Raw genomic sequence first — 15,091 nt, forward strand, 5'->3', positions numbered from 1 at the left:
CAAAACTAAGTAAATAGTGAATGAACAACATAGCCACTGATGGAATGAAGGCGCTCATTACTTATCTGGTGAGGGAGGACTGACCCTTGTCAGAAAACCCAAATACATCACTGTGTTTTTTTTTAGTTACCCCCCAAACATCCGGTCAATTGAAACGTTTAATGCCAGATCTCAACAATTCGCTGCTACATTGCTTTACCAAAAGCATGGACGTGAATAATATTAGCATTTACACCATAAATTATGTTACGTGTGTCTTTGTTTGTTAGCCATATGACCAGGAGCTGTTTAAGGTTGCTTTGACATGCCTTAGCGCAGTGGGAGGAGCACTTCCCCCCGATTATATGGAGTCGAACTACATGGCCATGATGGACAAGCAATCATCTATGGACTCTGAAGGAAACTTCACTCCACAGCCTGCCGACACTGCCAAGTATGTATTTAGTATTTATTTTCATAGTTTCCAATGACTGTCAAATGTGCTGTTTTTGAGAATGATATCCAGTATTCTTAACATTGCTGAACTTACTCCAAAACTATGTAATGTTTTTACTATGCATGTTAAAAAAAGGACCCTTTTCCATTTCACATACTTAGACCCTGCAGCTTATTTTCACTATTGCTTTTTTTTGTCTTTTATAGTGTGACTGTACCAGAAAAATTGGACAGTTTCATTGCAAGATATGCAGAGCATAACCATGAGAAGTGGTGTTTCGAAAAGGTAACTATATATATATATATATATATATATATATATATATATATATATATATATATATATTATTTAAACCCAAGAGGAAACAGATTTTTACTTGAATAATAGCTTGGAAATAATGTAAATTCACCAAATATGAAGTGTATTTTAAATACAAGACCATTCTAATAACTTCCTTTGATCGTTGAATACGCTCTAAATGGAGTCATCTTTACAGGGATTTTTCTTCATACAATTCTCAAAACGTATACAGTACATTGAGTTGTAAGCATGTAAGCAGCACACTCCAGCAGTGTTGGTTTGCAAGGCCCAGTGTTAACTTGAGCACAGTGTTTTGTTCTGGGATGATGTGCTAAAGATGTACAGCTAATATGGAAGAGTGTTTAAATTTGGCTTTGCAAGATATGCAAATTATTTTTTTGAAGCAAACAGCTCTAATATATATAAACTTAAACAATCAATTTAAGTCAATACTGAAATATTTTGATGTTTTGACTTATCCTTTATAAATTTTTTTTATTGTTATTTTTTTCAGTTTTCCAATGGCTGGTCATATGGGGAAAATGCATGTGAAATATCCAGAAGCCACAATTTATTGAAGCCTTTTAAAGCACTCTCTGATAAGGTAAGTCAGTGTTTTTTTGTTTTTTTTTTAAACTTGGAGGGACATTCCACTGGCAGTGCAAAGACAGTGTATAACAACATTCAAAATCATATGTTCACACTCTATGTATGTGATGTAAATAAAATCCTGAGAATTATCTAAAATATTTAGTTCGTTTTTTTTCAATTCAATAGTAATAAGGTATGTTATGAATACGGTCATTGCTTTAATTCCTTGTTAAACATAAAGTTTGGGCTCTGAGTATTGCGCACCAAGTTGTTCAGTATTCGGGGTGCGAGTTCATAGATGCTAAATATAAAAGTGTTTTGTTCTGAAAAATAGTAGCTAGTGGTCGGAATAGTCACCAAATATACAGTCACTAAATTGGCAACACTGGATGGAACATTAAATTATTTTTTCAAAGTGGAATTACTGCATATTTCTTTTTTTTTTTTGTCTCATATTGGATTATTTATTTCCTTTAGGATAAAGAGTCATACTGTTGGCCAATCAGAGAGTCACTAAAAACCATGCTTTGTTGGGGATGGAGCATAAACAGGGTACGAGAGAGTGACCCTGCCACTCTGCATAACAAATCGAGGAGAATATCGCTGGCCAGCCAGGTATACATTTTCTGGAATTTTCCAGGACATTTCCATCGGATCAAAAAAATTTATTTGATGGCTATAACTTACTGTATCTATATTATCTTATCCTATAGTATAGAAATTACGCACCGTACAATTTGAGGTGACATTCTTACGTTGGCTTTATCTTAGTCTTACTCTCAGTTCCGTGCTTTTATAAGATATTCTTGATCAATTAAAAAAGGATTGTCAGTGTTTCAGCAGGCTGTACAGATTCATTTTTTGGTGACCTGCTGGTCACACATTGGTGGTTTTGCATAAAGAATTGCGGATCCACTTGAAACAACAAAATGCACACACACGTTAACATTAGCTGAGCCTATTTGCTGCTTTGTGAAAGCAGTCATGTGTTTCTCTGACTGATTGTTTAGTGTGGCTTCAAGAACACTGAAAAACTCATTAATGAAATGTGTCAATCAGTCAATGTTGTTCATAATAATCATGTGTTCTTCAGCTGTCCTTCGAAGGAGCTCAGTGTTTCAATCCGAGACCCATTGATATGAGCAATGTTACACTGTCCAGAGACACGCAGGTATTAAATATATATTCTAAAAACTGATTAATTCAATTCCTCTGAACTTTTTGTTAAACCATGACATGAGTGCACACTGCCACAAGAAAGCGTACTGATAACGTGCTGAATCTGTTCTGGAAATGAACATATGCTATATAACAGTCACATGTTGTGTTTTGCAGTCAATGGCAGAGCTGCTCGCAGAGAACTATCATAACATCTGGGCCAGAAAAAAGAAAATTGACCTAGAAGCTAAAGGTGTGGTATAGAAAATATAATGGGTTTTAAGCAAGATTATTTTTTAAATATTATGTACAATGCATTCAGAGCTGCCAACTGGTATGGATAGTATTTTGTTACGGATACCACTGAACGCGACTTTGTGATGTTCCGCATATTGAAAAATAAAATATGGGTCACGTTGCTCAAACAGATTGAAAACAAGTAAAAATGTTTTATGGATAATTGTGATCTATGTTTGACAACACGCTGCAGTTGCGGCGTTTTTCTCCTGGTGACTCAGATAATCCTCACTCATGATCAGTGGAAGCTCCCAAACATTTTACCGAGAGCTAACGATCTTGAGACTCACCCCAATCACTGCAAGTTTTAAAAGATTCGTATCAGTGGTGAGAAAAAAGGGTCGCGGCACAAAGTTAAACTTCAGTGGCAGATTATTGTGTTCATTAACGCGAAGACAACAACTGTGTGCTAAATTGCAAATAACATTTATCCCCAAATGCCATGACATTGGGGTATGAATAATCGTGACATTGCCACGCTTGTGATGCATGCAACGCTCAGTTCAACCAACCACGTTCCTCCTTTTAAGTTTGGCTTTGATCGATAGCTAAAGCCAGTGATGGAAGGCGGTTTCACGGATAAACACTCGTCAGGTGAGTACAGGATGGAAAAGCACCAAAATTGAAGGAAAAATGGGGGAAGAATTAAAAACAAAAATTGTGTGTGCGCCAATCTGGGAGGAATTATTTATGTCTGGGCTTTTGATGTCTCAAAACTTCTCTCCTTGATTTTAAAAATTTTTTTTGCTCATTTGCTGTTCAAATAGGCCAGAAATATTAGGGTTAAAATTTTCCCGGCCTTTGGCCACATTTTACATGACCGTTTTTAAAATGACCGGCTGCAACTTGAATATGCAATGCACTTACCTTTTTAAATTCGGCACATTTTAAAGCTTTTTTTAAATCCAATATGGCCTCTAAATGTGTAAAAATGTGCGCTTGCTCACCCTTGATGCTTTCCACTGGTCGGATCGGCGAATGCTTGGTGATTACTGTGAGCTACAACTGGCTAGCTAACATTGCAAAACACAATGCTGAGCTACAAATTCACTTAACATCCAACGTCAACACAGCACGAATGGGTGTGCTATTGTGATGGACATGGAGATATCAAACACCGAAATAAGTGTTTGGGTGATAGATAGTCCCTCAAGTGCCTCCAACTAGTGCAAAATGCTTCTGCTCATCTTTTAACTTGAGGACAAATCACATAATCCCAATCTTGGCCTCTCTTCGCTGGCTCCCAGTGCTCTTTACAGTTTTCTTTATGATACTTCTATTGAAATGTGTTAGATAAATAAAGTTGTATTTTATTGTATCTGCCGAGAGGACGGGCCTATCAAAAAGTACATTCATATAAGAAATATTTTGATAAGCTACAAGATCACCTTGATTTGTGCCCAAAGTGGAAATCGTTTCATCAGCAATAGTGGACACAAGAAAATTACAAATGCATGCAGAAGAAGATATTTGTAGTACAATAATTACATTCCACAAACTTTTGCCCGTGCTTCATCTATATAAGCCATCTATCAACAATGTTAAAAATAGAGTCACTTTCATTTTGACTTTTGAGCTCTTGATTTAAGAGACTTGCTTTGTTTACCACTTTTGAAAACAGAATCGTCAAGGCTAAATAATGCTGAGATGTGGATATTATTGATGAGGGCACATTGAAATATCCTAAACTTTGTTTTGGCTGCAATCACCTGCACCATTACAAAGTTGCTGCATTAAATAATTTACAAAAACAAATACAGAAGCCATAATTTATTACTACAGAACTGATTGTGTTGTGCATTTGAAGTATGTGTAATTGTTTTTATCCTATTACTGTACTTGATACGCCACAATAACCATCATGTGGTAATGTTCTTTAACAAAATGTAAAAAATATTTAAATTTGGATAAATTGTTATGGAAGTGAAGTTCTGCAGGTTAGCATCCACGTTTTTTCACTGATACATATCTTACTTGTTGTCTCTGCATGGCAGGAGGAGGAAATCACCCATTATTGGTACCCTTTGACACGCTGACTGCCAAAGAGAAATTAAAAGACAGACAAAAAGCACAAGATATCCTCAAGTTCCTCCAGATCAATGGTTACACTGTGTCAAGGTAGGAAATGTTTTATATCCACATCCGAAAGTTGCTATTCAAACTCCATTATGGGGACTTATTATTCGTTAGACTTTGTTTTATTCTTATTATCTGATGGCTTTTGAGATAGCATATATAAATATATGCAAGATATATGCGAAATAAAATAACATTTGCCTTGAATACTGTGCAAGGTTATTTTAGTTATTAAAAATTAACAAAATGAGAAACTAAAATTGGAAACACATTTTCGTTAACGAAATGAAATATAATTGAAAATGTTTTTTAAAAAAAACTAACAAACCACATTTTACTGTTATAAAACAAACTAAAACTAACTATTACTATAGTGAGAATGTCCTTTGTTTCCGTCTTTGGCAGTTAATTGAATATACGAGCCTTCGGAGTTGACTTAAAATGTATTTATTTCAATATTACTGCACAGCTGTATTAAAATAAATAAATAAATAAATAAAAAAGGCGAACAGTGTTCTGGGATTTGTAGTCTTCATAACGTATGTCACACAGCAATGTTGTCATCAAGCAGCAGCAAATAAAAAAGAGCCAGCAAATGACATCGCTCCAATGAGACGAGTTTGCATGTGTATTGGGTCGAATGGTTCACCTGCTCACACCCCGAAATGCAATGCTTGGTAAAAAGTGCTTTTGGTTTCAAATATTAAATAAATTTACACAGTATACAAAAAATACTTCACTGTGCAACTTGATTCAATACTTCTAAACAAGAATTCAATACACAAATCCAAGATGGCATCTATTTAGTGTGCATGTATACACGCATCTAACTTAAGAAGAGGCATCATGCACTGCACTTGTCATGGTCCGTTCTTGTCATGCCTTGTTTTTTGTTATTGTCTGCTCAGCTGACGTGGGGGCGTTTCCTTCCAGCACCTGTTCCTGTTTTGTCGTCATGGCTGGAGAGACGCGCCCACCTGCCACCTGTTACTCATTGTCACCATTGATTACCTCGCTATTTAAACGCGCCGCGCTGACCACTCAGCGTCGGATTATTCCCTTTGCTCACATTCATGGCCCAAGTGGTGATTCTCGATTTCGCATTGTTTGCCTTACGTATTTCTCGATCTCGTTTCTGGTTATTGACTCCGCTCTCAGCCTTTGTCCTTCTCTGTCGTGTTCGCTCGTCAATTGGCTTTCCTTGCCCTTTTGTGGTAAGCGATTTTCGTTCTGTTTTGTTCCTTGCCTTTTGCAAGTGTTTTTTGTTCCGTCGTTATTTTCCTGGTGTGAGTTGGCCATCAGCGATTTGTGTTGCACTTTTTCGGTATCGCGTTGATTATATATGTAGATATACAGTGAACCCTCGGTTATCGCGGTTAATGGGGACCGAGACCACCCGCGAAAACTGAAAATCCGCGAAGTAGCGGCGCACCTTAAAAAAGGCTTAAAAAAAAAACATTATATATATATATATGGGTAGAGAGAGAGTAAAATTCATGTTATAACAAGAAAACAAAACAAATTATTATTAAAATTTATTTTTTTATTCCCCAGCCATTATTTTTGTATTTATTCAATTACTTCTTTTTGTATTTATTTAATTACTTCGACTTTTACCTGCTGGTACGCCGTCCGGTGTGCCCTGTGAAATGAAAGCTGGCATTCTTCATTTATTTATTTATTCATTCATAACTGACAGCCTCGCGCTCCGCTCATGCCCGGGCGGAAGTTGTTCCTCTTCGGCTTAACTGCCACGCACGCCGGCCGGTCTCCTCCGGAGCTCTCGCACGGTCCCGAGTGAAGCGAAATGTCGCCGCGCTCGTGCCCGGGCGGAAGGTGCTCCTATTCGGCTTAACTGTGACACACGCCCGCCCTCCTCCCCCGGAGATTCCATTCGGTTAAACTTAGGGGCCGCTTGGCACCGCCCGTGCCCGGGGAAGGTGTTCCTCTACGGCTTAACTGCCACGCACGCCGGCTGGAGCTCTGGTACGGTCCGAATCGCGCGAAACGTCGCCCCAAATCGTGCCCGGGGGAATGTGCTCTTCTTCGTCCACTCTCTTCTTCGTCCACTCTCCTCTTCGGCGCACGCCGGCCGTCTAACCGCTCCAGTGCCCCCTCGTGCCGCTCTGCGAAACTACGATGCCCCCGAATATTTTTTAGACCCGCGAAGCACTGAAGCCGCGAAAGGTGAAGCGCTAAGTAGCGAGGGTTCACTGTAGTTTGTATATGATTTTTGTTGTAATAATAAACACCTTTGTTACGAACCTCACTTCTCTCAGCCTGCGCTTATAGAGTCCAGACATTGCTTTTCCAGCGGCTCTGGAAAAGCACCCCTAACAGCACTCATTGTAATTCAAAGTCTGTGGACTGTGAAACTGTACCCGATATTAATAAAATGTTTTAAAAAAACATGTTTTTGTTGAATTTTGACTATAGAATACTAATCACGGTGTTTTTGTAATCTAACACACAACCAAAGCACCAATCTGTCAGGACCGCTTCCCATCCGGGGCTGGAAAGCGGTGAAGGGTGGATTCTTAAGCGCAGACTCAGGAAGTGATTTTAGACAAGGTATTTATTTAGACCGTCAAGCAGGTTACAATAATCACTAGGGAGTATTCTCTTATCAATTTATATTCTACTAGGGTTCTATGATTACAACCGCCGGGAGGGGCGAAACGAAAAACGCTGGAGGACCGAGTCACACCAGGAAATGAATCACGAAGTAACAAAAGGCACTTGCAAAGCAAGGAACCGAAAAAACGAGCAATCGCTTACCACAAAAGGGTGAAGACAAATCCAAACACGACGATTACAAAAGGCGAGCCGAAAAGTAGCTAGAATGTAAAATAATAAACACAAAGTACGCAAGAACAACACACGGAATCAATCGCAACAAGAACAAGAGCTGTGAGCATGAGCAAGAAGCAATAACATGAGCAACGCAGGATAATAATCCGACGCGGGTCTGACCGCGTCGGTGGCTTAAATAGTCCGCAATCAATGTCTTGATCAGAGGCAGCTGTGGCGTTCGTGAGTGCGTCCCGCTCGTGGCCGATTCCAGGAGCGGGTGCCGTCGGACCACGCCCACTCTCTGCAACCACAACAGACGGATCGTGACACAATCTCTTCAAAACTAATACTAAAACTAAACTGAAAGTGCTTTTGACAAACTAAATCGAATAAAAACTAACAAAGCCATCCTGAAAACTAATTAAAACAAACTACATTTAACAACCAAAAGTCAAAACTAAAAATGATCTATTAATTAATTAATGAATTATTAATTAAAATTCCCGAACTAACCCTGGTACTTTGCCACCCTTCATAAAACTGGCTAGACTTTATCTTTCTGCTGAAATTCATGACAAAAAAATATCTGTAATGAGACTTTAATGTTTTCAGAGGTGTAAAGTCGCACGAGTTGGACTCACCAGCCATAGAGAAACGATTTGCCTACACTTTCCTTCAGCAACTCATCAAATACGTCGACCAGGCCCACGAGCACATGAAGTTTGGTGAGATCCTTCAATCTTAATTCCATAACAGCTACTTTACAAAAGCATCATCCAAGTCTTCTTGAAAATGCTTTATTCGGTAAAGTCGAGTTCACAAAGTAGTACATTGAAAAAGAAGGGGAAAAAATGTGCAGTCAGTTGTACCCATTTTAGTCAGTTATTCCCTCTCTAGACATTGGAACAAGACAAAAGGGAGTAAAGAGTCCTCATGAACAGCAGATGAAGTTTTTTGGGAAGGTGAGAATTCAGCAGCATTGCTTTCAACACCCCCAAAAAAAAATAGTTCACTGGCGAGGATTTGTTTCTACACTTCTCGCAGTTGTCAATTTAATCCACAGGTCGTCCTGCCATTGGTGGATCAGTACTTCAAAAACCATCGGCTGTACTTCTTATCCACGTCCATCCATCCCATAAGCAGTGGCGGTCATGCCTCCAACAAGGAGAAAGAGATGGTAACAAGGTGATTGTGACAAACAATACTGGGAGAGATAGCAGTGACAGGATTTGCCGAATTCCCATACCGGTGCTTGAAATTTCAACTAGACATTGTCTGGATGCTGGAAATGGCAACTGTTTGTCCCCGGGATTTGTTTCTCATTCTCCTTTGTCTTTTTTCTTCTTGGGTGTCTCATAACTGTTTTTTCATTTTTTTCTTCTTCCCTCCCTGCCTCTTCCTCCTCAATTTATTTATTTTTTTTCTAGTCTTTTCTGCAAACTGGGAGTACTTGTCAGAAATAGGATATCCTTATTTGGTAAGAATGGTTTCTGGCTATTGCTTGCACTTTTAATCACGAGCTCAAACTCCCATACAACCCCACCCCTCTTTGTTTAAAAAAAAAGCCAGCACTAAATTTGGATTTGCATGAATCCAGTAAAGTTTGATTAATGAATGTGGAAAGCATTTTTAGCGACCACTTGCAGAGTAATGTCCTACACCAACGTCTGTGTAAGTGTGTATGTGTGTGCGCATACGCATTCGTGTGAGGCTTTTAAAGAGAATGTTCTTTAAAAGAGAATGTGAGGTGAAAAATGAGCTATAATTATCTCTCTCTCTCTCTAATTAATTGCGATTAATCACATTTTTGATCATATTTTTTGTGAAGCTTGTAACAGGTATTTACTTGAATAATATCTTGGAATTAATGTATAATCACCAAATATGAAGTGTATTTTGAATCAAAAACTGTTCTAATAGCTTTCTTTGAGTCAGTGGAGGCATCTTTGCAGGAATTTTTCTTATGAACAATCCTCAAAACGTATACAGTACATTTAGTTATTCTCACAAGCAGCACACTCCAGCTGTGTTGGTTTGCAAGACCCCGTGTTAACTTAAGCAGGGTGTTTTGTTCTGAGATGATGTGTTAAAGATGTACAGCTAATATGTTTGAATTTGTCTATCTTCCCTAAGTGGGACTTAAGGGGGACACAGAAAGGTGCTCCCGTGCTCACCGCCTCCCGAGTCCGCACAGAGAAAGCGAGGAGAGACATTCAGCACATGCATAAATTTTTCAGGATGAACAGACATACTGTTCCTTTAATGCTACCATTAATGCTTTTACACCGAACAATGACAGCTGTGCAAATGATGCGTCGAGACATCGAGCAAAAATAAGTATTTTACTAATTACAATACAATGACAATGAATCATCACACAATTCAAAGTGACCAATAGTTCCGTAATTCTGTAATTAATTACGCGCTATGAAGTATAATGTAGTGTGAAATATTAATCAACAACATTTACAACATGCCAGGAATTTTTGGTCAGCAGTTTAGGGACTTAATGGAAAGAGAGAAGAAGTTTTTGTAATGTCAGCTGGTTTTAGTGTCCGAAGTTTGATAGCACCTACCTAAGGGAAGGAGCTGTAAGAGGTGGTGACCAGGATGTGGAGGGTCCAAGAGGATTTTACCTGACTTTGTCATGGTTCTTGCAGGGTGCAAGTCATAAAGTGTTGTGACTTTGAGATGGATTATTTGATGAGATGGGCACAGAGTGGAAAAAAGTAAAAAATTCTTTAGGTGGTCTTCATGCCCAATGTTTGCAGGTTTTGAAATGTACCAAGTTAACAAAACAATAGTTTTGGAGGGTTCTCGCATGAATCAAATTATACGAGTTGAATAGATTTCTTATTTAAAATGAGACATTGAAGAAGCCACTGGACTGAAAGAAACTAAGAATCACAATTATTCACAATTATTTATATATGTTTTCTTGACTTATAGTTGATGAACAGTAGATTGGGAAATTAGTAAAAGGTTTAATATCCCCTAAATTAGGGTTAGGGTTAGGGTTAGTTTGTCGTTGATTTACAATGAACAATATAATTTTTTATTTATTTATTTTTTAAATTAATGTATGACTGTGGGTGCTGACCAGAGGATCACAAAAATGCTCTCTGGTCTACAAGGCACAGCAGTACTATCGAAAAGTAGAGATACAGTAGTTGTAGAGAAAACAAGCTTTTTACTCGAGTCAAAAAAAAAAAAAAGAACAGGAATATTTTAGTGCGCTTTTAATGAGCTGAAAGATGAAAGCTAGATAGAAATTTTAGAAAATGACGGGACTTTCTGTTATATGAGTTGCGTTGCATGCATCACTTTTAAAATAAATAATCTTGGTGTCTTGTTCGGACTCTGCATCAGTCTATCATGGTGGATCGATTTAACAGTTGATCTATATTCCCACCCTCACCTATCGTCATGACTGAAAGAACATGATCATGGATGCAATTATCTTTGAGATGGAGTGAGGAACTCATCTGGGTGGCGGTCAGAGTAGAATCGCTGCTCCACCATATCGGGAGGAGCTAAATGTGGTGCCTGGGTTATCTGGTTAGACCTGCTCCTTGACGCCTCCCATGAGATTCTTTATGGGAGGAGCCAGCGAGGAAAAGCCAAGAGAAAATGGTGAGATCAATGTTTTTCTCCTGGCTAGCCTTGTGAGGGATTGGAATTTCTTTGGATGAGCTGGATAAAGTGGCTGGTGAGAAGGAAGTGTCAAGGCTACTCCGATTAGGCTACTGCCCCCTTGACCTCCCTCTGAATATGCACAAGATGGATGGATGGATGGATGGATGGATGGATGGACCAGCTAAGAGGGCTTTTGCACCACTTGCTTTATTGGTACCATGTAAACTGCTTATAGTTTTTTTTTGTAATACTTTTAAAAGTAGAAAGAACTTGAATCATTTTATTTGCACCTTACCAATTTATTATTAATTCACAAACATGTTTTTTTTCTTAACTTTGAATGTGATGCCCTGCTGTCAAATGTGGATTTATTTATCTATTTTTATTGTTAACGCACGTAATGTATATGAAGGAAATTTCTTAAACTCCTCCCACCTTTCACTTCTCAACCGCTTATATTTGTCTTGTGCTCTGTGGCTGTCTTCTCAAATTCTTTGACATTTTCTTCATTTCTTTTTTTTTTTTTCTTTTCTGATTTCTCATTTCCTATCTTAGGTAATAATGCCACATCCATAGTAAACTGTTTGCAGATACTGGGGCAAAGCCTGGATGCCAGGTAATGGAAAAAATTATTTTGTCATAAATTTGTGTCAGTATGTCACACAGCATTTTTGTCAAATAAAAACTAAAAAATCTGGTGTGCATATGTATTTAGCCCCTTGGCGTCAATACTTCCCAGGGCCACCTTTCAATGCAGTGGTCTTATACTATTTTAATATATTTTGGTATATCGCTGGCCTCTGGAGGAATCCTTTTCCCTCCAAAATCATCACTGGTCAATAAGAAATTTTAATCAGATGGCTTTATGTGTCCCTAAACATATTTTTGATGCTGATTTATAAAATGTCTTTATGTTTTTGCGAGCTCATCAGGTTTTTGATCTAATTTATTTTTTCAAGTTTGACTTATAAAAGCTTGCCCACACGGATTTTACCATGCGTTGTAATTTACAGCTCTGACAGCTTCATTTACCGCTGAATTTGTATTTATTGCTAAATATATTACTGTTAAATTCACTATTCTTGTTATGAAAATCTGATGTGCTTGAGCAGGGGTCCTCAATCCTGTACCTACAGGGCTAGTGTCCTGCCTGTTTTTCATCTCTTCCTGTTGCTACACACCTGATTCAAAGGATCAGATAATAATAATAAAAAGCTAGATAATGATCCTGATCATTTGAAGCAGATGTGTTGCAGCAGAGAGAGATGGAAAACAGGAAGGACGGCGGGTCTCGGGGAACAGGATACAGCACCCCCCGCGACCCTAATGAGGAGAAGCGGTACAGATGATGGATGGATGAATAAAAATGTGTTGATCATTGTAATATGTAAAAATAACATCCACGTGTGTGGACTGACCAACAGTACGAATTTGCGAACCAATACAAAATTTACCAAATTGCGACATTGGAGTTTTCAGCCTGAAGCCAGCAATCAGGGTGTGATGGCCATCTGGATTTACAGGAATATGTGTTGCTTTACCCAAACACCCAGTCTATTTCTGGGCCGATCGAACTGCGTGATGGCCACCATCCACCCTCATTGCCAATTAACGTTTGTACGTCCGCCAGACGACACCCTCTCCCCCCATGTCGACAATTTATTACATTTGGGCGCATGACGGCTGGCAGTCGGCGGCCACACTCCCCCTGATCCCTATCGGTGTGTACCACAAAAATCTCTGTAATTTCTTCACAGAGCATGTGTACTTATACTGAGAGTGAATTATACACAAGTGGACTATTTCCGAATTAGATGACTTCTGAAGGTGATTGATTATTTGTATAATAGTACAGGGGCTGAATGTAAATGCTCACCACACTTTTTAGATTTATATTTGCTTAAAATTTTCCAAACATCATTTTTGTTCCTCTTCACAATTACGCGCTACTTTGATCATCCCATATTAGGACAGTAATGAAGACTGGCTTGGAGTCAGTCAAGACAGCACTACAGTCCTATTTCGACAGTGCAGCCGAAGCTTTGGAGAAGACTCAAGAGAACTTGAAGCTTGGGCAATTTACGCACAGCAAGGAACAGCCCAGAGGGGTCCCTCAGATAATCAACTATACCACCTTTGGATTGCTGCCGATCCTGTCTTCCTTGTTTGAACACATTGGAAAGAATAATTTTGGAGAAGATCTAATATGTGCGTATATGCATGTTTTTGTTTATATAGGGCCGTGGACGACTGGTTAGCACGATGGCTCGATATCGGCTCCGGCCTTCTTGTGTGGAGTTTGCATGTTCTCCCCGTGCCTGCGTGTGTTTCCTCCGGGTACTCCGGTTTCCTCCCACATTCCAAAAACATGCATGGCAGGTTGATTGGGCACTATAAATTGCCCCTGGGTATGATTGTGAGCGTGAATGGATTGAATGAATTGGATGGCAGCCACTTCAGGGTGTATTATATATTATATATATATATATATATAAAAACACTGGCCATAGCCTGAAGCTTAGATCAATCAATAATGGGAGCCATTTTCAAGTCTACAAATCCATTCAATTTTCATATTTACTATACTATAAGGTGCACCTATATATAAGCCGCAGCAACTATTTTTGGGAAGAAGATATACAAGCCGCACCAGGCTACAGGACGCAGTTTTCTATGTTGAAAAAAAAATTGTTGTTTACAGCATGTACAGAACGATTTTGCACTGTGAATGCACATGAAGGTACAAATTCTTAAAACAGTCCCTTTTAACACGCAACAACTTTGCTATTAAAACAGAACAGACCCAAGAGAAAAAAATAGAGATTTATTTAGCATATTTTCTGAACTAAAGAGCGCCCCTACCGGTGAAAGAAAAATCCACAGAAAAGATGCACCTTTGTATTAGCCCCATGGTTCAAAATCTAGGAAAGAACTAGTGGCTTGTGGTCCGAAAAATATGGTAATAAACAATAATGAATATACCTCTATAATATCTTTGAATGTCTGAATTCTTCAATTTTTGATTCTGTCTTCATTAGTGGACGAGGTCCAGGTTTCCTGCTACAGAATCCTCAAGAGCCTCTACTTTCTGGGGACCAATGATAGCATATATGTAGAGAGGTATGTCAATATAGCTTCATTCACAGGCCCATGTGCTCTTTTTTTTTGTTCGGTTATTGAAAGTCCATAAAGCAAAAAAAAATGAAAAGGAAAAAAAAAGCATGCAAAACTTTGTCATTTGTTTGCTCTTGTTGGACTATTTCTAATAACACAGCAATGGATTATTTTCCATTTGAACCTTGTATTTTCCAGACATCGCCCAGCATTAGGAAAATGTTTGGCTGCTTTCTCAACAGCCTTCCCGGTTGCCTTCCTTGAACCTCACATCGATAATTTCAACAACTTCTCAATCTACAACACCAAAAGACCAAAAGACAGAAATGGTACAATTTTGCTGGCTGTAACACACAAACACACTTATTCAGATGTACTGTATAAACCATTTGCAGTTCATGCTGTAGATGAGGTCATCATAGTGCTATGGTGCGTTGATGTAGATTTTTACATACATTCTGAGGTGCTTTGGATGTCCTCCTTTTCATATCTCCATTTCATGTCATATAAAGAAGCCAATATAGAAAAAATAGCCATGAAGAAAATACAAATTTTTTCCCAAGACAAAAAATCTGGAATTCAATATAGTAGGTTAGTGAAATAGGACATTTGATAGTGAAACCTATTTTCAGTGCTCACCGTCCAGGTTTGTTTAGAATCCAAACATGTGAGTGAGGTGCGAACAACCTG

At 38.6% G+C, this 15,091-nt stretch overlaps 1 protein-coding gene across 1 annotated transcript in view; it reads left to right on the top strand.

Moving 5' to 3' along the window:
* ryr2a (ryanodine receptor 2a (cardiac)) overlaps window positions 1–15,091 on the top strand; it is a 156,175-nt gene that overhangs the window by 87,022 nt on the left and 54,062 nt on the right. Inside the window, exons 56-70 of the mRNA XM_088284276.1 lie at window positions 270–433; window positions 643–721; window positions 1,251–1,340; window positions 1,805–1,942; window positions 2,421–2,498; window positions 2,663–2,738; window positions 4,777–4,900; window positions 8,264–8,376; window positions 8,549–8,613; window positions 8,715–8,836; window positions 9,079–9,128; window positions 11,843–11,903; window positions 13,257–13,495; window positions 14,326–14,407; window positions 14,600–14,730. Coding sequence (XP_088140402.1) covers window positions 270–433; window positions 643–721; window positions 1,251–1,340; window positions 1,805–1,942; window positions 2,421–2,498; window positions 2,663–2,738; window positions 4,777–4,900; window positions 8,264–8,376; window positions 8,549–8,613; window positions 8,715–8,836; window positions 9,079–9,128; window positions 11,843–11,903; window positions 13,257–13,495; window positions 14,326–14,407; window positions 14,600–14,730 — 1,612 coding nt within the window. The remainder of the gene's footprint in view (window positions 1–269; window positions 434–642; window positions 722–1,250; window positions 1,341–1,804; window positions 1,943–2,420; window positions 2,499–2,662; window positions 2,739–4,776; window positions 4,901–8,263; window positions 8,377–8,548; window positions 8,614–8,714; window positions 8,837–9,078; window positions 9,129–11,842; window positions 11,904–13,256; window positions 13,496–14,325; window positions 14,408–14,599; window positions 14,731–15,091) is intronic.

This window comes from Idiotropiscis lumnitzeri, chromosome 20, assembly GCF_059441095.1.
Source record: "Idiotropiscis lumnitzeri isolate Australia: NSW breed Sydney's pygmy pipehorse chromosome 20, RoL_Ilum_1.0, whole genome shotgun sequence".
Classification (NCBI taxonomy): Eukaryota; Metazoa; Chordata; class Actinopteri; order Syngnathiformes; family Syngnathidae; genus Idiotropiscis; species Idiotropiscis lumnitzeri.